Source organism: Poecilia latipinna, unplaced genomic scaffold (genome assembly GCF_001443285.1).
Source record: "Poecilia latipinna isolate Pla-1442-1.1 unplaced genomic scaffold, P_latipinna-1.0 Scaffold826, whole genome shotgun sequence".
Lineage (NCBI taxonomy): Eukaryota > Metazoa > Chordata > Actinopteri > Cyprinodontiformes > Poeciliidae > Poecilia > Poecilia latipinna.
This window is the reverse complement of record NW_015113442.1, coordinates 108025-131302: the sequence shown is the minus strand read 5'-3', so window position 1 is coordinate 131302 and position 23278 is coordinate 108025. Positions and strand designations below refer to the sequence as shown.

Below are 23278 nucleotides of genomic sequence, written 5' to 3'. Positions count from 1 at the left end.
TGTTAACAAAGGTCCAAAACCAAACTTTACCTCTTTTTAGAGGACTATTTATCCCGCGGACAGTCCCAGACTGCCAGTCCTCGATCTCCCGGCTCAGGAATGTATCGGCTTCCACTGGAGAGTTGAACGTAGCAGTGTTATTATTCACAGTAACCAGGAACTGCGCAGGGTATCGGAATCCATAACGAATGCCCTTGGACCTGCATTGCTCCCTGATGGTTTGGTACGCCTGGCGTTTCTTCATTACGGCCGAGGTGAAGATGAACACCGACGTCGTACTGCAGAGGACCCTTCTCCCTCGCCAACCGTAGCACCCGCTCCTTCTCTTGACAATAATGCAGCCTGACAATGATGGCTCTCGCCTTCCCGTCTTTAGCCTGCGTCAGGCTCCGGTGTGCCCGATCCACCTCCATTGGCCGATCAAAGTTGTCTTCTCCAAGCAGTTTAGGCAGCAGTTTGCAGAAAAAGTCCGTCGGTCTACCATTCTCCGCTTTCTCTTGTATGCCCACAATACGGATATTCTGCCTCCAAATCCTCCAGCTTAGCTTGCTGCTGAGAGCATTGCACAGCTAGGCTATCATGTTGCTTCTCCAGCTCCGAAATCCGTCTATCCGTGACACGACTGCGGCCTCGGTTGATGTCACACGGTCACTTATATCGGAAAGCGCCGCTTTGAGACTGGAAATTGATCCATTGAGCTCCACAAACCTCATGTCGACCGTGGTGCTAAGCTTGCTTATGGCTGCTAGGACGTCCTCATTGGTGGCGGATGGACCCGGAGAGCACGCGGGGCTCGTGTTAGCATTAGCCTCCTCGACGCCTGCTAGCTTGGTCCGGTCATCTAGGGTCTCATCCCCCGAGCCTTTGTCTTTCTTATTACCTTTGGGCTTCGTCATCTTGTTCATAATACGATGGCACACTACAAATATGCTAAGCAGAAGTTTAAATATTATTTAGGGTGAAATAATGGTGAAGTTACACGTCTACTCCATATTGAGACCTAGGCCACGCCCCCACACTTCAGTGTTTTTACTGGACTTTTCGTAATAAGCCAACACAACTACACCCTAATTGTAGAGTAGATGAACAATTACATGATTTTTTTTAATATTTATTATCTAAAAGGAGGATGATTGTTTACAGAACAGGCAACTTCCAAAAAGCTCCATAGCGTCTAACATTAGTGATTAAATTTTAAAACATCAGAGCCTCCAGGGACCAAACATTTCTCAACAGCTTAAGGACCTTCTGAACGAAGCAAAGCGCAGAACAAGGGTTTTTACCAAAACATGGTCGTCTAGTTAACCTGACAGGCCTGTGGTAGCTCCAGAGGAGCTTCAGATGTCCAGAACCATTTTTCTACTTTACATTTATGCACTACTTTGTCTTGGTCCATCAATTAAACACATTTGAGTTTGCAACACGACAAAACTGTAGCTTGATAACAGGAAGATAAACTCTGCCATCTTTCATCATGTGTTTCACAGGGACAGAAATAAATAATAGATGAGACTTTTTTGGGCCACATGCTGACAAAAACAATGATGGGTAATATCAATGTGTCACTGACATTATTACAAATCTGAGGCTGAAAACCAGAATCAGCCGCCACACATCATATTTCAAGCTGTATTGTCATTTGTGGAGCTTCCACACAGTTAAATGTCATCCGCTGCAGCAACGTTTCAGAAAGTGTGGTCCACTTTCTGAAGCGTAATGTGTTCCAGATAAACATTAGCACCAGATAATGAACATCACTCTGCAGTGTGCAAAAAGAAAAACCTGAGGCACATTTTTCCCCCTTTGACATTTTACGTCTTTATCAGATTTGCTACGATTACAAGGCAAAACTCATGCACAGTACATCTGCTGTGCACATCAACATTTTTAACTATTTTTAGCTCAGCTAAGCAAACAAAATACTAAAAAGAATAGAATATATTTACAAGCTGCTTTAAATAAATATATGACCAGCTAATTTCTCACTCCATATTCCAGCTTCCACCTGCTTCTCTTTAAATCATAAAAAGTCAGTTGTTTTGAACCAACCAGTCTCGCTTTTCATCCAAACCGTCTTCCTGAAGCTTATCAGACGAACAGCTTCAGCGTCACGCTGTGAGACGAGCTTTCAGGATGTGGCTCAGTATCAGCACTGCTGCTTCAGAGGCGGCCATCTTTAAACCACTGATCTTTGAAGATGATGCTGGAGCACAGTGCCGTTAACTAGATGTTCTGATATCAGATTATGCAACACATAACCACAGTTAATTATCATCTCTGTGCTTTTCTATAAGACAATATGAAAGTTCCTAACACATTGGTGGTGCCTCTTATAATTATTCTGTGAGAATAGATTAGATGTTTAAAGCTTAATATTTTATCTTCCTAGTGTGGTAACAGTAGGAAGGAACAGCAGCAAGAATGCAGAAAATAATGAAAAAGAAACCCTATGATTGTTAAAACATGTTAGAAATTTCTCATAATTCTGGCATGCAAAGATATTTTTGTTGATCTTAAAAGACCTAAAAGACGAAAACTTTAGCCTGATCTGAAGTCAGATGGACAGGATGTAGAGCCCACAATTATCTAAACCTCAGGCAGATTTAGCTCCAACATGTTTCTTCTGACTAAGATTTGGAGTTTCCCAGCCAGACTTGAATCTGACAGTGTCTGTGCAGATAAAGATTAGGGTGATGGCAAGGAGAGCCTCCCAACCTCCAAAGACTTGGAGCTCATCACCAAGGCTCAGCTGTCTAAAGATCAACTGAAACATGCAAAAAAAATAAATGTTTAATTGTTGTAATGCCAATGTTCAATATGATATTACCTCTGATTATTTGAGTTTATGAATAATTGCTTTTTTTAAAAATGGGGTAAATTAAAATGATTTTAAATAATTTTTGTCATATTTACTGATTATTTTCCCAACACTTCTGTCCATAACTGTGAGAACAAGAATAAGCAAAGAATTGGTGTCTTTTAAAATAACTGATTATCTGACATCCAACTATTTTATTTAATGTTTTGTTGGCATTATTCTGACAGATGTAGTTTATGATCCATTTATCTGAACTTAACAGAACTACAGGGACACACAGCCTGGCAGAACAAACACATAATCATGTTCATCTGTCTGAGTCGGGTATGAACTGGAAAGCAACTCTGCAACACATCAAGCAGGACAGAGGATGAGCAGTCTGATCAGCAAACAAAAAAAAGAAATAATCATTCTGCAGAGGCACACTCAGCACACCGACTGATTTATCTAGGCCATGTGCGTGTTAGTGCGTAGCCGGAGGCGGCCTTTCCCTTAGGTGTCCAACCACAAACTGGGGACCAAGAACATCCAAACCACTGTCTGCTGTAAAGGCAGACGTGTCTCCAGGTCAAAGCTACACAAAAAACTAAAAAGTCCTACTCCACTATAGTCAGGGTGTGAATTTCTGCTTGCATGTTGTGTACAAGCAGAGTTACCACTCAGCAGAAACCACGGTGCTGACTCAAACTCGCTTCTTTTGGAAGGAGTTTGCATTCACACAAAAAAAAAAACAAAAAAAAAAACTCACTGCTTAGGATGATGATGTTTAGGAACTGAAAATAAACAAATCAGAACAGCTGCTGCATTTCAGATTTTATTTAGCAACAGGGATAACAGACTAAGGTTTTATTTAAATGCATGCAAATGTTCAGAGTTCAGGATGTCAGAGCAGCAGGAGAAAAACAAACTACATTTACATGCGTGTGCTCCGACTAGACAAGAGGTTTTAACATCCTAGAGAGCTACAGTCAGTTTTAGATGGCTCTGCTCACTCCTGACCCCTCCCTCTGAAGCTGCAGTGGAATGTGAAGTGTTAAGCTCGACGGCGCTCCAAGACGTGTGCAAACCTTGTTAATACAGGCCTCCGCTCACTGGGGATCATGGCCAAGAAGATGCCGACATAATGCATTACTCCTCTGGCAAGAACCTCTGCTCTTTTCTGCATTTCTAGGATGGTTGGCTTTGTTATCTAGAAAATGTTTAACTCTTTCCAGCTTTAAAAAAGGTTGGAGGACGGCGTGAAGACCAGGAAGCAGCTCTACAACCTTCATCATCATCATCATCAGTCCTTCTATATTGTAGTTGCTTAACCTTTATTGAGCTCAGGAGGGCCAGTGGAGCATGCGTGCCCTTTTCCAGTAATATCCTGCTGCACAGTCATCCACATATTCATACTGGCACGCTACAGGTGTCGTGTGAAAACGTGTTCCTTAATTCTCGATTGCAAATTGTGCAGCTGGAGGGGAATTTGTTGCTCAAGCTTAGAAAAAAAACTTTAAATCAGGATAAATGTGGGGATAAATTGTGCTGCTTACAACTAATATAAGCAACATTTTCCATGTAAAGTTGTTCAAAGTCAGCCGTGCTTATGTAACCAAATCCAAGTCACGGCCTGCATGTGCAAAGAGATCCAGGAATTTAGTCAAAACTTGGCAAACAAGAGCACAGAAACAGATGGTCGAGGAATGAAATTTAAGACAAAATATTTTAGAAATATGTTTGACAAGATTAAATAGTTTTCACCATTAAAAGCGTCATCGCCCAATTCACACCCGTAACTAACATTTTAAGCACCAGCTGGATCTGGAAATATGAGATATGGCAAAAAAGGAAAGTATGTTAATATCTCAGTAAAGCCTGTAACATTCTGATAGAAAACAGTATTTTATCAATATTTGTCTTTCACTGAGTGATGAATTGCATAAATTCTGTCTGCAACTTTTGCTGCAACATTTTCTCATGTAAGCAGAGTCTCCCCCGGAGAAACAGGAAACTTTTTCAGCTTTTACATCTTAAGCCAAAGGCTACCAGGATATTTATACGCCTCGTCAGCTCCATGGCTAAAGTAGCTACAGAAAAATACAAATTAATTCAGCACTGATTTGAAGTTTTCTATGCTTTCAAAATCATTACGAGTAGATGAGTTGAATATTTTACTATTTTTAGGAGGTAATATCCTGAAATAGTTTGATGATACAATTAGGGATGAAAAGACCAGAATGTTGTCACACAATAATGATTCTTATTGATTAGAAGTCACTTCTGAAAACTGATCTCTTTGTTCGGAGCTGATGTGTCATTTCTGGTGATCCGAGAAGGAAACAGGGAATTTTACAGGCTGATTTAAATTTGGATTCTTTAACCCCATTCATCTTGATTCCTCGTCTGCCTTGACCGATGGTAAACATCCCACTGATTGCAGGAGCATTTTGGCTTCCCAGTGCAATCCATTGTATGTTAATCATACACCAGCTGAAGCCACAGCTTAGGGTTCATCTAATTAAAGGTGCAGCTGCAAACAGCACAACATGTAGGTATGACTGGGCACATCCAGGCTTTGGAAGGATGCCCGAGCTAAAAAAGGACACATGCTATGTGTGATTACCAAAACAGACAAAAAAAAAGGAAGAAATGGAACTAAAACACAACTTCAAAAATACCTGAATAGATACCCAAACTACTAACAAACTGACTATTCTAAGAGTTGGCACATAAATGTATATACAATCATTTAATGATCTGTATAGGAGCGGAAACTGTTAATTTATGACTAAGATGTAGGCGGTGCTGAAATCATTACCAGATGCAGAGAAGGAACTGCTGACAGGGTTAAAGGTCAGTTTGAGTACGGAGAGAAAATCTGTTAGTCAATAAGTTTGGTCTGAGTTTGATTCAAAGAATTAGCTTTCAGTACACCGACCAACACAGCTGTTCTGTAATGCTAGCTGTGCTAATAGCTAAAATAAGCAGGTTTAAAGTGTAAATTCTGTAATAATTGTGTAACCTTTTGAAAACGCAAGCTAAAATCCTTTTTCTTTATACAGGAAGGTTTGAAAAATGTTTTCAATGCTGCTGTATCGTCTTTTCTTAAAGAGAAATGAAAAATAGCTAAAATTGACATCAGTGGGTTAAAGAGGGGGGATCAGAAATTGCTCACAAAACTAAAAAACTGTATCTCCACTTCAATCATAAATCATCTGGTAGCTGGAAAAATGTAGTTGATGTAAAAATATAGCATGCTTCAGGAAATGCCTGACTCCAAACCACATGATTATTGCACAACTGTTGGGTTTGCGTAGCCAGTTTAGCCCATTAAGGCTGGTTAAAGAATAGCAGTTTGCATTTTTGAGGTCACCTCGGATTTGAGAGGGTTAAGTTGGTAGAATGCATCTCGTAAAAGATGAAAAATGCAAACAGTCCCTGCAGGGAACCATGTAAAAAGAGGCTGATATAGGAAATGAACTGAGCGTAAAAAAGGAGGACTTTGGGGCCTTTTTCCCTCCATCTGTGTGTCCATGCAGAGAACCTTTCAGTAAATTTACCTGAGTGAAAGACATCAGGGCAGCAGCACTGCAGTGATCCTGGAAAGAATAACGCTCCAACAACAGAAAACGGTGTAGACAGCTGGGGCAGCTCTTTAAGGCAGCTGACAACATTTTACATTTTGAAATGCCAGTTTTCTTGTAATCATTTCCCCATTTGGTCTTAGAGTTTCTCTAAACTGAGCCAAGAAGGGTGATAACAACTAATTGATGGATTAAAAGGGTCCTGGAGAGCTTGGCTATACAGCACTATGCAAACATGTAAGAAGTTTCTTAAAAAGGCTTATTTAAGCAAAGAAATTTAAGGTTCTAAGTTTTCAATGTATCCATTCCTGAAGGCTTTGCATCCATCAGCTTTTTTTTTTAATATATTTTATTTGCAACGTAGCAGCACTCCCCATGTTCCAGTTCTGGATGAGTAGTTTTAAAGTTAAAGAGCTGCTAAAAAAAACTACAAGAAGAGAGATTTAATATCAATGTAGAAAATACATGGTGATACATTACATTAACAAAAGGAGAACAAAATCACAGAACTGACAAAGAAACAGAAGGTATTGTGTTTTATTAACCGTGTGTGTGTGAGTGTATGAGCATAGATGGTGATATAAATGACATCATCAGTACTGACTGCAGGCTGATCATCTTTTATATGCATTACAAACTGTCTGTGGTACGTTACACAGACGACTGCAAATCCCAGAATGCACCAGAGCAGAAAGCACATTCTGTGCTCAAACTCTTTCTCTCTCTCGCTACTTTGTTTTGCACATCCAGTCCAAAACCGAAACTCAGTGGAGGGAATGCAGGTGCCTTCCTTCATGGGAACGCCTTGTGATCCGCATGAATGAGCTGCAGAACGTCGACCAGAATGTCTGGCATTCCCGGCTCGAACTGTTGCCACTGTGACCCGGTCTTCAATAAGATGGATAGATCTATGACTGTCAGATCAGATGACTGAACATGTTTTAAGTCAAGGGTGTTCGGAGCGTGACCCAGGGGACGTTTGCGGCCCTCAAAGTGATTTTGTGCAAACCTTGACCATAAATAAGTAAATAAAAATTGCACAAAATTGGTTTTCCAGCTTAAAGTTTTTTGCTAAAAGAAATAATCAGCTAAACTCGGCTTAATAAAGCTAGATGTTTTACAAAGAACGAGCGACCAACATCCCGTTCTCACTGAGAATCCAAAAAAATCCAGACAGAAGAAAACACTTGGCAATTAGGATGTTGTCTATATTTATGTTTTCTACAGAAATCAGACTTCTTTAGTTTATTAAAATATTGCGTTTTGTCTATTGTCGGAAAAATGTTTGCAAAAACATAAATACAAATATCATTTTTAATTCAAATAGAAAGAAATATGAACATTTTGTGGCTTTTAATTGCTTTCATTAAGAGCGTTTTGGGCCATGTGGGGAAATGTTTGAACACGGCTGTTTCAAGCAGTTCATCCAGGCTTTAAATTTAAATTACAAAAAAGTCTTACATAGGTTTAAAATGTATTAGGTTTTTATTTTCTGCAACTGGAACATTTTCCAGTTGCTACCTAAACATAATGGAATCCAAAACAAACAAATAAATTTCATAGACAAAATTATTACAACTGTAACAATACACTTGTTGTAAATTTATTAGTAGCAATAAACAGTGTGGGACGTAAACCAGGAGCCAATTATACCAAGGCGCTCGGACATTCTGTACCAGAGCATACACTAGACGTTCATACTGGTGCTGTAACTGCAAAACAAACACAATAACTGCAGAACGAACCTTTGCCCACTGCCTCAAACAGGTCTGTGTTGCATCATGAAGGGCAACTTCTTTATAACACGTTTGAATGTTTTATGATTCCACTTGAATTAAAGCTCTGCATTAAACAAGTCTACCTCTGTATTATATGAAGATGTGCAGTGTGAGATTTCTGAAACAAGAGGGTCATAAAAAGGCCACGTAAATCAAATGCAGGGCCAGAACTGTGGAAGTAAAGACAGCAGTTGCCATGCCTACAACATGCATGTGAAAAACAGAGTCTTGCATTTACATAAGCTACAAGGCTGCACAGCTTGCACCTTCCCATTTCCTGATATACCAGTCCAGAGAGCAGTCTATAGTAACCTGAGGTTACAAAGCTGCTCTGCAAACTGCAGTACCAACCCACACATCGCCTCTGTAGCTAAAGATATTATTTAACTGAAGCACTTTAAATCACAGCTTAGTAGTTAAGATAAAAACTGCATTCCCCTCGCCTCCCCATCATCCTCTCTCTTCTTACTCTCTAGACAGCTACGTCACTCCTGGTTTTGCTCTGCAGTGCCCTTTAGTGCCTCGGCCACTGAAGCACAAATACCACTCACTCAGCACCCGAGCTGCAGTGAAAAAGCCATTATCTACATTAGGGAGCACAAAAATGTCACCGACACCAGTGGAAAAGGCATTACCTTGCACAGCTTGCTGCCCTCAGGCCTGGAAGGTTGGAGTTCACAGTGAAGTGCAAACCACACAGAAATGGGACAGAAAGAGTGCAAACAAACAGAACACGCTTCGTCCTGCAGCGCTGCGCTCCTGCAGATGAAAAACCATTTACTGGAAATTAATTTGAGTTGCGCTGCAAACCTCAGACGCACCGTTTACTTTTATTTAGCACATAAATAAAAACAGCCAATTTCACCGCTTCCACTTTTATCTTTACCGCGTATGACACCTATACGCTGCAGTGGTAGGAACACAGAAATTAATTTAAATTTCAATTACAACCAGGCTGGCTTTTGTGAGACTAGCTCCTGCTTGCCTTGACAAAACCATGACAACCAACTCTCAACGCACTGAGGCAATATTACAACACTTTGAGGTGAGACTCTAGTCTTATGTTGCAATATGTGGTAATCAAGCATGAGGCCTCAAACACTTCTGTAATTACTGGTCACTGTAAACACTAGCCTTCTGTAAAGCTCCACATTGTTTCCAGGGTAATTTCACTTTAGATTAGGAGTCCATTCTGTTAGCCCTCTCAGAATGATGGAGGCAATCTGTCATTGAGTTGTTTTACAATATTATTCTGAAAGCATTTCTATGAATTAGGAAAGATTTAAAAATAAACATCTGTATTAGGAGAATTGCTGTGGTTTCACATGAAAGCTACCATAAAGCAAACATTTATTTTTTTTTGTGCAAAGGAGATTATCTGGAATCAACAACAGAGCCAGATGGTAAGATGCTTTGCGAATTATTGGTTTAAAAAAAAAAACATGCCGATATTGTGCATTTAATAGACTGGTGTATTTTTAAAAGGACAGAAACCAAATAGTTGATTGGCTCTCCACAAAGCTTCATGCTTACAAGGTTAACCGTATCACACGCAACAGTGAGCCAGTTTAGTAACATGCAAGAAGTCAAACTATTCTGCGTTTGTTTTTGCAGCAGAAAATGAACTATAGTAACATTGAAAAGTAATTTCTAAAATAGAATATTTGCAAAATGTTCAATTTCTCAAGCAAAATGAAATAAAGCTTTAGTTGTAAACTTTCTGTGATCCAATATTTTATAAGTTTACAATCTGACACAATTCATGTCAGACCCAAAAAATGTGTAGGAAGCTGCTCTGGTCAGACGAGACCAACCTACATACACAATGCTGCTCATTGATGAACATGGTGGTGGCAGCATCATGCTATGGGGATGCTGGGAACCTGGTTAGAGCTTATAGGAAGGTATGGAGATAAATGCCAAACAATCCTGAAATAAACCTGTGAGAGTTGAAAACATAATCATGTGTCAGAATGGCCCAGTCAAAGTTCAAAACAAAATCCGATTGAGAATTTGAAGCAGGACATGAAAACTGATGTTCATCAATGCTTTCCATCAAATCTGAACTTTATCAGTCTGTTTTGCAAAGATAATAACATCCACAATTATTTCCTATAACTACTTCAATTGCAGCTTGATATAAAGTAAAATAAACTTTGTAAAATGATTAGTAATCATCTTACAAATGGTAAAACACACCGTAGTTAAACACATGCTTTTTCTTTCTCCTTAAAATAATAATAGTTTGAAATAATGCAAGATATTTTAAAAGTAAGTACTTATTAAGTGTGAAATTATGATTTTATGGCCGTACACAGGGTTTAAATAGAACCGATGTATTTATCTGCAAGCAACAAATCAGGGTAATTATGTGCATCTGTGAGGAAAACCTGTTTGAACTTAATGACTGAAGTGGAGAACATTATGCATTTAATTTGGCGAAGCACAATTGACTTCCAGGCTCATTCAGACAGACAATGCACATCACATCCTGTCAGAGCGCATCGCTCTCCAGCTTCGTCAAATTTTCAGCTTCGAAAGAAATTGAAGTAAAACCAGATGCTTAAAGACAGAAAAAGAGAGAGTTCCAGTTTATCTTGTATTCAGTTGATAATTCAATACTTTTATTCTTTTTATTGGGTTGTTTTCCCACTTTTAGCATCTCCTTCCTGCTCTTTGCTCTGCAGTCTTTTGTTGCTTCTGACTAGTCTTCATAATGCTGACAGAATCCCTCACAAAAACAATGAAATAAATAAAAATTATCCAAAACATCTGCTTCCGTCACATCTCTCCCTACGTTTGAGATTACATCTTCCTTGTTTCAGCTTAGTGGATCAATGCATCATCAAGGGCAATGGGTCTGATGTGATCTGATGCTAGAAATAGGACAAAGGCCTCACTTTTCCTTTGAGAGCAAATCACTGCAATCCTGGGCTCCTGCCAGGGAGTAAATTGCTGGGTAATATCATCCCACTGTGGCTAGACAGATCCACTGAGGTTACCGAGTTCTGCTGTCAGGTCATGCTGTCAGAACCTCTCACCAGAATCAATTTGTTAACTATTGTATCGTCACATCACGACACATACAGCTATCCAAAAGACAGGGGCATATGTTGGGATTTTAGTCAGAGCTGCACAACATCGGTATCAGTCAATAATATTTTTTTAAACAGGAACTGTCGGGCATATTGGAAATCGAAGTTGGCCCAAATTTTCTTACCAGTGCATCCATAAGTTTAATAGATCATAAGAAGAATGTGATGTGTGCAACAATACACATCAGAAGGAAAGTTCAGAGTATTTATGTTCTATATTTATTATATGATCTCATCTTAATTTATAAAGAACATCCCAAAGACTCACTGGAGCAGCCTCCTCTGGAAAGAAACAAACAAGTTGGTCAATAACACCAAAGAAAGTCATGTTTTCAAAGTCTAACTTCCAGTTCAGCTCAAAATCAAATCAAATTCCAGGCCTATTTAGATTTTTAAGTATTTTCAACCAAGAAAGAAATGCAAAACAAAAGAAATTGTATCATTTCATCTTTGAAAATGTGATGTCATTTTCACATTTTCTGTGATTGATATCACAGTAATCTGGCCTTTCTCATCAGCTTTTTGCATGTTCCCACTAGTATTTTCACAATTTGTCTTTGGTGATACACTCCAAGTCAGGCTGGACGGCCTCTTTGCCATCACCCTCATTTTAAACCCCTCCACAGATTCTCCATGACATTCAAATCTAGACTCTTGTTAGGTCACTCCAAAATGCTAATATTACTTTGCGTCTGAAGAAAAAAAATGGCAGTAAAATTCTAGTATGACATTAAACCTCAACCTTTTATGGGTGTGAATAATCTCAGGTACTATCTGTTGCTGCCAGTCTCAAACTGCAGCTGAGGGACGACAGCTGACCTTTAGCTAAGCGTTGTACTCGTGTATCTCACACTTTGGACTTCCTGAAGAGGCAGACAGGATGGAGCTAGCTCATTAGCTCTGCAGCATGTCTGACCAGGTCCACAGAGCTAACCTCACTGGCCCTAAAAATACTCAAACACAGACCCAAACCTCAGCGTTGGGAACTACTCAAAGCCGCTGTCAGGCTCCAGAAGAATCAGTTGGATCACTAAGGACCGACTCTCCTGCCCTCTGTGCCCTCTTGCTGCTCTCTCTCCCTCATCAGGTCTGGTGGAGCCATGTATCTCCCATGGCTGGAGCAGATAACAGCAGCCATTATCAGATTCCCAGCATTTAAGTAGGAGCTTGATATTGATCGCTGCAGCGCCTGGTTACAACTGTCCTCCTGGCGTGGTGTCTGGGGACAAGGTCTTCTATCCCACACACACACACGCGCGCGCGCACACACACACACACACACACACACACTCCTGATCAGCAACACCACCACCATCATTAATCCCAGCATCATATTCTGACTATAAAATTTAACTGATTACAAAAACATCTAACAACAATGACGACACAAATTTAACTCCAATAACCAGAATTTTTTATGGTTTCACTTTCGGGTCAGAAATTGCAAAACCACGTTTAACATGATCAGTCATGACGCCATTAAACCTAATGGCATCAGGACTGCTGTAGTACCTTACCTGACCATCAGATGGCAATGTTATAACCAAACCCTTTAATGTATTTTATTAAAGAAGAGGAATTACGTATTATTTCTAGCTTTTCATAAAATGTTATTATCTCGTCAAAAACATACCTGGAGTGCTGCTTTGTTTCTTTTATGCATGTTTGAGAAATCCTTGAATCTCCCATAGCAACCATTTGGGTGTGCCTAAACGCTTACTCTCACAAAGCACCGCCCATTTCCACAAAGCTCCTCCTCTGAGCTGCACTCTCCAGCAGAGTTTCCCCACTCAGCTCCTCCAGACTAGTGGCAGCAGCAATTAGCAAACACCTGGTGGAACTGAGTGTCTGCCTTGCTCATCATACAAAGTACATGTAAGTCCAACTCTCCAAGGAAGTCATGTTTGATATATTCAGCATTTTTGTAGCAACTGGAGGTAACGTGATAATGCCATTTTATAGCACAAACTGCCTGGAAAATACATGATATCACAACTTTAAGACTGGCCATTCTAACACACAATTGTGCCTTTTCCTAAACCATACCATTATAAGCTTTGGTTGGGTGTTTATGTTCACTTTCCTGCTGCTTGGTGACATTTTTCCAGCCTCTAATAAGTTTTCCCTCAAAGATTGCATTTAACTTGATCCATTTTCTCACCAGCTCTGAAAAGCTTCCCTCTCCCTGCTGAAGAAAAGCATCCAAACTATATTTTCAGATGATAAACTGAACGGAGATGTTCAAAGTGTGGGATATTGTTTTATCACACAACCTGCTTGAACTTCTCCACAACTTCCTTCCTGATCCGTTTGTTGTGTTCGTTTGTCTTCAAGATGCTGTTTATTCTCAGATTTCTCATCTTCTTCTGGGTTCCCTACTTTTGAGTGCATTGCAGTAGCCAACAGGGTTTCACCAATTCACAATTAATCAAACATTTTTATTAAGACAAATAAATGGTCCATAATAATCAAAAACAGACAATTTTTTTAAAGTCATTTTTAAGACTATAGAGCAAAGATTTTTTTTCTTTTTTGGAGAGAATGTACCTCTGTTGTCATCCTCGTACACATTGACAACAGAAGTGAACCACTGTCGAAGACAAACGCTGTCCAGCAAATAAATTTGCACTTTACAGTTTAGCTAGCTAGCAAAGCATATTAACAGATAGTTAATGGTAGCCTCACCTGCATCGAGTCACAAAACACAATGAAGAGCTCTGAGTGCAACTCAAACTTTTGCCCAACAGAAAAATCCTCGGAGAAAAAAAAGATACCGGTGAGTATCTTATTAAATAGTCCTGCCACAAGAAAATTAATGTATGCAAGGCTAACTAACACTTTAGTAAGTTTAGGACATTTTGAGGCCTTCATTTTAGGCACATGAATTTAAAGCTCTATAACAATGTGCAGACAGGCTGGTTACGCCTTATTTCATTTTGGTTTGTAGATTCAAATCGCCAAAACTTGCATACAAAATATATGGTTGGTGATTCATAAACAATTTCAGGAAATTTATGAAAAAAAAAAAACTACAAAATAAATGTGTTTATGAAGCAAAAAAGCATGTGAGCATGCTTTCTTGCAAAAGAACCATAGAAATGCAAACAAAACTGTTAGTTTTGCATATTACACTTCTTCCTAATGCTGCACTGGAAAATACATTTGTTTACTAGCTGCTGCTGCTTTCTATTTACAGAAAGATTAGCTGTATTTTACCATCACATTTTAACATCTTTGCCCATTCTGGTCCCTTTTCAAAGAAACCCTGATTTAAATCTGCTCTCAGCTCTGCCTCAGCCTGAGCACATTGTTCTGAGCTGAAAGAAGAAACTGCATTACAACACTTGTCCCTAAAGAGCCAGGCCAGATAAAAGGAGACGCTACATGAGAAGGAACATTTCCTGGTCCTCTGCCACATGATGGGAAAGTAACAGAGAGGAGGAAACAGCATCATGTTTCAGGCCTGGACAAAGAAACGCCGAGCAGGAGGGGAGGAAGGCTGACGCAGTGATTTTGAGGGAGTGTTTTTGGATGTACCAGCCGGTGGGTATTTTTGTTGATATATAAGCAGATCAGATGACGACAGGCAATATTTGCATTGCTAATGCCTTTTTGTTTTGACATAGACAAATTGCTGTATAGAGTGGCCAGACATTAAACCCTGGCCGGCCAATAAACTCAACAAGCTGTCATTGCAAATCCTACTAAAATAAGCCAGCTGAGAGGTGCTTCAGAGCACAACTCTCTCTCTCTCTCTTTGACCTAAACCAGAAAAATGACTCAAATTTTACATTAACAGATTAATTCTGATTTAATTTCATCTTCAGATGTTAAGCGCTATGAATAATTTGCTTATTTATTGGATATTTAACACTACTATGAACATTTAACATTTGTTTTCTTACCCTCACTGTAACCAAATAAGTTTCAGCATTTTTAATAATATTCTTTGTCTTACAATGAACCCTAAGAATATTTCTTAAAACATTAAGTTAATCTCAGGATTTTGGCATTTTTTCAGCATTACAAGCTGCTGTTGTATTTTCTGCTTATATCCATCGTATAGGGGACAAAACAAGGACTCATTTCCCTATAAATATATAATTCATTACTAATCATTGTACACATACGGACAAACAAATGTGGATTGGAAAAAGCAAAAAAAGAAACATCTTAAAGTGACCACTACTGGATAACAGAAGCAGTGCCGTCATCCGGTACGTCTTTAAGCCAAAGAGTCAGAGGGAAAGTGAAATTCAACATGATTTGATTGTGATAAACAGTAAAATTGGTTGCATTCTGCACGTTAAAGTCTCGTAAAGAGTCACATCTCTGTGCTGTTTTTCTGGCTTTGCTGTGTGTTGTTCGTGTCTCTGTTCCACACATCTCACCTACCTTGACAGCAGCTGAGACTCCATCCTCAGTCGTGCTCTGCCCGTTCTGTCAAAGAAAGCAGACGTGAGAAGAATCAGTGTGTATGTCAGTGCATGAATCACATGAGCGTGCAAAAAGAAGAGAGAGAGGGCAAGGAGGAGATACTAGGGAATATTTACAAGACTGTGTGGGTGGCAACAGTCCACTTTCCACCTCTGCAGGCAAACCTAATAATCTGAGGCTCACGCACAAGCGCACCCCTTTGTCCGTCCCCAGCAGGTAAGACTTTTGAAAGGTGTAATGACTGTTATTTGCAGAAATGATGCAGTATTTACAGCTTTGCTTGATTTTTAGAATAAAATTACATTTGAATTTATCTGGGATAAACAGATTGCAATTTACTCTGAAACAACAAGATGAAGCTTGGAAAACGTTTTTTTTTTTTTTTTTTTTTTAAATGCAGACTTAAAATTCAAAACCCAAAGCAGCAACTGTGGCTCTAGATAAGATTTAGAGACAATCCAAAATCCAAGGTTTTTAAAGTACAAGGGTTGCAAGATGCATACTAGAAAAGACTATAGAGATTACCATTACAAAATGCGACACCAACATCGTTTAAGCTAATCTTCTTCACAGCAAAATATCTTCAGTTGTGTAATTCTACCCTGGAAACATCATGAAACGGATGACCTTCATATTCACGATTAGCAATTTTTGACATGAATTTATTATCTGAAGATCTCTTCACAGAATTTGAAACCATTTCTGAATATGAAGCTTCCTACCCCACACATCAAGGCTTCCCAGTTCTGCTGCATGGACCTTTTGTTACAAATTGGAAGCCATCAAGCTAGACCGAAATTGTTTTCACAAGCCGACAGTCGTGCTGTCACTCATCATCAATGTAAAAAAAATAAATACAAAATGATAGACACTTAAATACACACGAGTCCTTGTTATTACAGAGGATCACTCCAGAGTCCACAGGAATGTGGCTAAATGTCAGGACAAGCTGGGTGACCTCCCAGCCCCCTTTCCGCTTTGGCTTTGTTTCCCACTGCAGCGTCCGTCAAGCTGGTTTCCTCTTCCTTCACATGGCGCAGAATCAGACAGGCTGTCGGAGCAATGACGAGCAGAAGTTCTCAACGTAAAATAAGAAATTCAAACGAAATTCAAAATTCCAGCCACTTTAACTTTCAAACTTCCAACTTAACTGCATTTTTTTAGAAGAATGCAAACAGCATTGGAATTATCAGTCCAGTGGTGGAGATCCTGAAGTGTTTGTACATTTAGCCAGCATCATCATCTCAACACATTTCATCCTCATTAGCTCTGCATGGTTGATCTAAATGGCCCAGTTAGAGATGCTTCCCTCCCCAATGGACTTTGTCAACAAGTGAAAATGCATGCACACACACACACACACACACACACACACACACACACACATACAAACAAGCAGCCGCCAAAATACACTCAAAGTCAAATGCATTAACAAACAACTGGGATTTATGCTTCGGTGCTGCTGTCAGATGAGACGGAGAGAACTCCTCGTCCGTCTCCCAAATGATCCGGGAGTAAATTTCAGGTCAGTGATGGCTTTCGTGTAATAGACGGATAAATCCATGTTTGATGATCAGAGAGGCGCTGCATTGTAACTAGGCAACCAGGAAACACAATAACTCTCGTTTTACTCCCTCCTCTATCTGCGACTCTAGCTGACTAAATTTCTCGTAATCTCATCTGGCAGTCGCTGTATCGACAGCTGCTGGTCGGTGCCAAAAAAAGACAAATAGCCACTGTGATTGTCTTTTCTCAGACCAACTGAGTGCTTTCTCACAGACAGAGAGAGCAACAGAGGTTGAACTGCTCCATCTTCTGCACCGCCTCAAAGAAACATGAATGCACAGGGAGGAGAAATCTTCTTAAAGACGTTCGTCAGCGAGTGAGCTGCGTTATCGAACGCCTTGCCAGCCCTCCTCCTCCTCCATTATCGCTGCTCTGTGTAGGTGTTCCTCGGCTGGTTCACACCCAGATTAGCTGAAGCAAAGAGTGAACACACTCATCAAGTGAAAACTCAAACTCCAGTACTTTATGGTTACCTGCTGACCACGCCTAATCAGCAAACATACTGCACATTCCAACCACTAACTTTACTTTCTCCCATTTTTGTCTTTGCAGACTTGTTGGGCTTTGCACCTTGAGGACTTGTGCAGTCCTGCTTTACAAATTCACTTTTACTTTGAGAGAGTTTAGCAGATAGTTTCGATTCAGAAAAATGTTCTCCATTCAAAATGTAAACAATTCCGAAGATAACATTGTTTATTTTAATTTGCAGATTAAAAATATCTATTAGTTTCTACCCTAAAATTTTAATTAAAAGTGAAACGTAGCTCTCTGTTTTGCTAAAGCTAAAGTGAACTTCAAAAATAAGCCGTCAAGTCATCTAAACACCCAAATGCAGGCGGTCCATTGCTATAAAATGACCACAAACTGAAGACACACGCAAAGGTCTGCACAATGTCCTAGCTGACTAAAGCACATATGAAAGGGAAGCAGCTGAACTGCTCAAGGCTGGTTTGAGCAGAGGAAACAGAACCATGAGAATTAATGCCAGTCATTGCACAACAGTGCATCTGCAGCTGGTGAAGCTACAAACTCTTGACTATTGCTCTACAGCATCAACAAATCTGTGCCCCCACAAAAAAAATCAACAATCTAGAAATACAAACTGATGCTCCTTTACCAGGCAAAAGCTCTAAAAGATGTAAATCCCACAACATGCGAATAGATAGACTGGAAAAGTGGGTGGAACTGTGTGGTACCCCAATTGTTCAGATCTTACCACATAGATGATGAATCTGCTCTGTCATTTAGCAGCACTAAATGGACATATGGAGTTCCTCAAGGCTCCATTCTTGAAACACTTTTATTTAACGCCTACATGATGAATTTACCTCAGAATACGGAGGACGACATTTATTACCATATGTATGCTGATATGAGTGAGAAAACAGAGTATCTTCAGTCAGAGGCTTCTTCAGATTCGCTGTAATACAGACCGCTACTGGAGGCGTTTCCTGCCAACAGCCACCATCTTCAATAACTCTTTGAAAAATCTGAATTAATGAGCTGGAACAATATTTAATTTCCCTTTGGGATTAACGAAGTGTGTTTGAATTGAATTAAATTAAACTGATGACAACTCTAAATGTCTGCATCACCACATGACTGCAACTGCTTAAAGTCAGTAAGTAAGTGTGCTATAATATCAATTTAATGCTGAAAATACAAAACTCATTGTCTTAAACTCAGGAGAAATGCAAAAATTGAGCATGCAGGATACCTGGGTGTTGTTAGGTCAGTAGAAAATAAGTTTCAACCCAGAAACTAGACTTTGCAGACAACAAGCAAAGAATGAGTGGTGCAGTCGGCTCTGTTATTGTGATGCACAGCATGATTATTCATGATGCTCTTCAGGCTCTCTTTGTGAATGGGCTGATTGCTTCGTCATCCATGTGAATCTTTTGCATTAAGGTTTTGATGAGCAGGTAGGAGTGTGAAGGTGACCAGTGGCCCTCTGACTCGTTGGATTTGCCTGCCAGTGAGGTGAAGCAGCAGTGTGTCTGCTGCAGCTAATGAACCAGTCTGGACTTGGTGTTGAACAATGTTCTCAATCAGGAGATCAGAATGACTCATGAATGGAGCTCGACTCACAACAAACTCATAAATTACCCAAAACAAGCTGATGAGTTCAAAATATGCTAATAATATACAGATGGTTGCACTTTTCTGAAGAAATGATTGACTGATGAATGAGAATTTCATGCAGCAAGACAGAGCATTCAGTTATTTAGAAACTGTGCCATCCGGAGATCGTACCATCTATTTAGAGTTGTGCAGCATGTGAGTTTTGTGAGTAGCATGTGGCAGCAGAGCAGATGGTATTGGAGAGCCTGTGAAGAATGCTAAGTTCAATGCTGTGAAAATACCATGCCTTCGCCTGGGTCCAATAATTACGACTCACTGATCCATATTTGTGCAGTTCTTGTTGAAATGACTGCATGTTTACATTAAACACATGCATGAATAAGATGCCGTTTCTCCAACATAAAGCGTTTGCTTCGCGGTTTTCAGCGTCTGTAATTAATTTGATGAAACAAATCAGTGCCTGGCAGCATGGAGTGTTTGCCATTTATCTCCATCTCCAGCCTACCAGCCAGCTGCACGTTCTGGTTCCTGATGGCAGCAAGAGACAGCCAAGGGCTCAGACTGACAGAGAAGACCAAGGAGAAATGAGACTGCAGGCCATGCCAGGGAACATGTTGGGGAGCCCAACTACTCATATGGACAGATGGGACTAGCAGGGATGCACTTTTGGATTAATTGGCAAGAAGATGACGGAGGACAAAACCAACCATGTGCACAATTAGCACATGGTTGCACAATTATCTGCAAGAACCCTGGACACAAGCACAGAAAGTTGTTGAGTATCTGATAGCAGATGAGGAGGCTTTTTTCTCCTGATTATGAACAGTGTGAGTGGTTTTGCTTGGAAGCCAAACAGGTTTCACAAATGGAAATTAGCTAAATTACCTTTTGTGCTTCATTCTGGGGCAAAGCGAGCAGGAGAAATCACACACAAATAGATTTGCCCACAGCCCAATTATTGATTGCTCAGCTACATCTGCTCTGAATTAACATATTCCCACAAATTACCTCTGATAAACGCGAGCAACAGTTAGGCGGTTCCTGCTTGAATTGCGCTGATAGGCCCTCTAACATCTATAGCAACCATAATCTTTCCCAAAGTTAAGTGAAAAATCCTGAATAGAGCTGATTCAACCTCCTATACTCTGCCACCTGAAAGCAATAGTCATACCTGGGCTGATGTAAAATTATTGCCGTATGATCACAAATAGAAGATGTTGCAATATTTACCCATAAATGTGAAATAAAAACGTACAATCTGAGCTAAAATGTTGACTGGCTGCAACAGGTGGGAGAAGGACCTGATGCTTTAAAAAGCCTGACAGAAGATTGTTTCTGTCTGAAAAGGAAAGTCTTTCTAAACTTCTATACGTCTCTTGCAGACTTTTCTCTGCTGCAATTAAAAGAACGGCAAATTTCATTAAAAGTTTGGCTTTCATTCCATGTTCTGTTGTGCTTCGGCCAAATAGACTGTTTGATGTTTTTCTCCTAAAACCATATGAATATGTATATATATTATTTATCTTTTGAATTCCAGTTAATGAAAGCATTTTGTGCCAGTATTTGGGTAAACTATGCACCATATGGGGTCTATAGTTACAATCACCCAAAAGCAGAAAAACATCAACTCTACAGACTTCAGCATTTTTATTTAGAACTAGACATATTGTCATTGTGACTTTCTCCAGCTTATTCTCCAGATTTTGTAATCTGTCAGCAAATAAAAAATCTTAATGATCAATAAGTTGGAAAACTCAGGTTACAGCAAATCCCAGCCTAAATGCTAAATTTATGTAAAAATCCCACATTTTCACATTCAGTTTGACAACATTTAAGTCACAATTCACTCTGCAGCCTCAGCATCAGCTACACCAATCAGGCATAACATTATGACCATGGACAGGTATACTGACAATATCCATAATGGTCCCTGTTAGTAAGTGGGGAGTAAGTGAAGAGTTGACCTGTCAGAAGCAGGAAAAAGGGCAGGCGTAATGGTTTGAGTGAGTTTAACGACGGCCAGATTGTGATGACTGGGTCAGAACAACCCGGTCAGCAGAGGTCAATGTCTATTTGAAATGGTCAAGTCAAAGGAAGGAACTCTGATAAACTCAAGGCTAAGTGATGCACAAGATGACCAGACTGATCCGGGTCAACAGATGAGCTGCTTCAAAATAATTGGAACCACGTGAAGCCAAAAACACCACTTGAGTTCTGGGTAAAACATATTAACAGACAAAGGAGGGTTTTTAAATGCAAAATACATATATTTTTGTACAGTTTTGCTCCGATTGTGTTCTTTCAACAAGTAGCATGTTTCAGAATCTGTATACTCCAGTTAATGTTTATTAATTTACTAAATGAGTTGACAATTATTTCAATAATTTATCAAAATAATCTGATTAATTGTTTCAGCTCTAATTTCATTTTAGCCATCGCAAAGGGAGAGTAAGCCAGAAAAATATAATGTAACTTAGTCTAAAGTTATGTAAAACAGCAAAAGTAAATGTTTCTTTATTGCAAAAAGAAACTTCACACATAATATTTTTATCAAGTTATAAAGAAATAAGTTTCATTGAAGATTGAGGAGGCCATAAACAAGCATTTCTCTGAGATTATAATACAATATGGCCTTAATTTACAGTAATTCTATTGATCAAAACGTAGAAACTAAACTAAAACTAAGCTGCCATCAATACAAAATACCGCAGCTTCACATGGAAACCATGGGTGAATGCTGATTGGCAGATCAACACATAATTAGGGCAAGAAGTCATAATAATATGCCTGATCTGTACATAAATGTTAACATGAGCACACATAAAAACCTAAGTTTTTATGTTTGTGTGTGTGTGTGTGTGTGTGTTTGAATTCATACCGAAAGTCCTAGAAACCGACCAGGAACCTACATGAGATTAGAAATATAGATTTTTTTTTTTTTTCCTGAGGTGGAGAATCTCTCCACAGACTCATTCCAATGAGCCATGTCGCTGGTTGAGAGCTGGAGGCTTAAATTTGCTCCTGAGATGAATAATATGACCAAGAAACGCGTCCCTTCATAAAAGCAGGCAGGATATTTGTAAAACTTTTATGTCAGCTTCACTCAGCTTAACCTCATCCGGTTTATTTCAACTTTCATTCACAGCTGAGCAGCAAAAGGGCGCAACTTCACTCAACACCGAGACCACTTTTTAGACTGAATGAAATGAGCTAATTTTCTTTAAACGGAGCCACGTGATTTGGACTAAAACTAGCCACACATGTGCAAAATAAACCATTAATTTCACATTTCCTTACCTCTGTATCCAGCTGCACCAGCTCCATTGTGGGCCATGGCTCCGCGATTTGTGCAAGAGGCATTTTGGCAGGAATTTGATTCTTTACTCTTAGTTTCCCCTGAGCTGCTGGAGTGTGGCTGTGCTCTCCTCGGAGTTGTCCGTGTCGCTCTTGTCAAGTGCAAGTTCCAGAACCTCCTGGTTCAGGTCCCAAGTCCCAGCAGAGCGCAGATTTAACAGCACTTTGTTCTCCGCTCAGAGGAGAGGGGAGGACGCGCTGCAGCCAGTAGCTTTCCTAACACTATCCCCCAGATGTGATCTAATTTTGGAGCCTGTTGGTCTGCTTAGCTGCTTTGTTGGGAGCGCAAACAGTTTTTCCTTCCAGGCGAGCGCGTCGGGGGAGCTGAGGCGTTGCAGGAGAGGAGCGGAGCGCAGCAGCGAGCAGGGGGCTAATCCAGGCTCCTTTAATTACCAGCGCGGCGCACTGAGCCTAATGTCACACCGAGGAATCACTGTCAGCCTCTCTCTCTGTCTGTCTCTGGCGTCTCCGCAGTCGACGTCGTCTCGGATCTTTGCGTCCTCCTCGTGTGCTTTCTCCCGGTCAGGAAAGGAAGGAAGGCTTCCCGGCAGGACGCGGAGCGCTCGCAGACCTCCGTGTGTA

At 40.0% G+C, this 23278-nt stretch overlaps 1 protein-coding gene across 1 annotated transcript in view; it reads right to left on the bottom strand.

Moving 5' to 3' along the window:
- Positions 1 to 23278, bottom strand: part of rps6ka1 (ribosomal protein S6 kinase a, polypeptide 1) — a 54019-nt gene extending 30741 nt beyond the window's left edge. The window contains exons 1-2 of the mRNA XM_015047432.1: positions 22640 to 23278; positions 15653 to 15697 (exon numbers count right to left, since the gene is read on the bottom strand). Coding sequence (XP_014902918.1) covers positions 15653 to 15697; positions 22640 to 22702 — 108 coding nt within the window. The 5' untranslated portion in view covers positions 22703 to 23278. The remainder of the gene's footprint in view (positions 1 to 15652; positions 15698 to 22639) is intronic.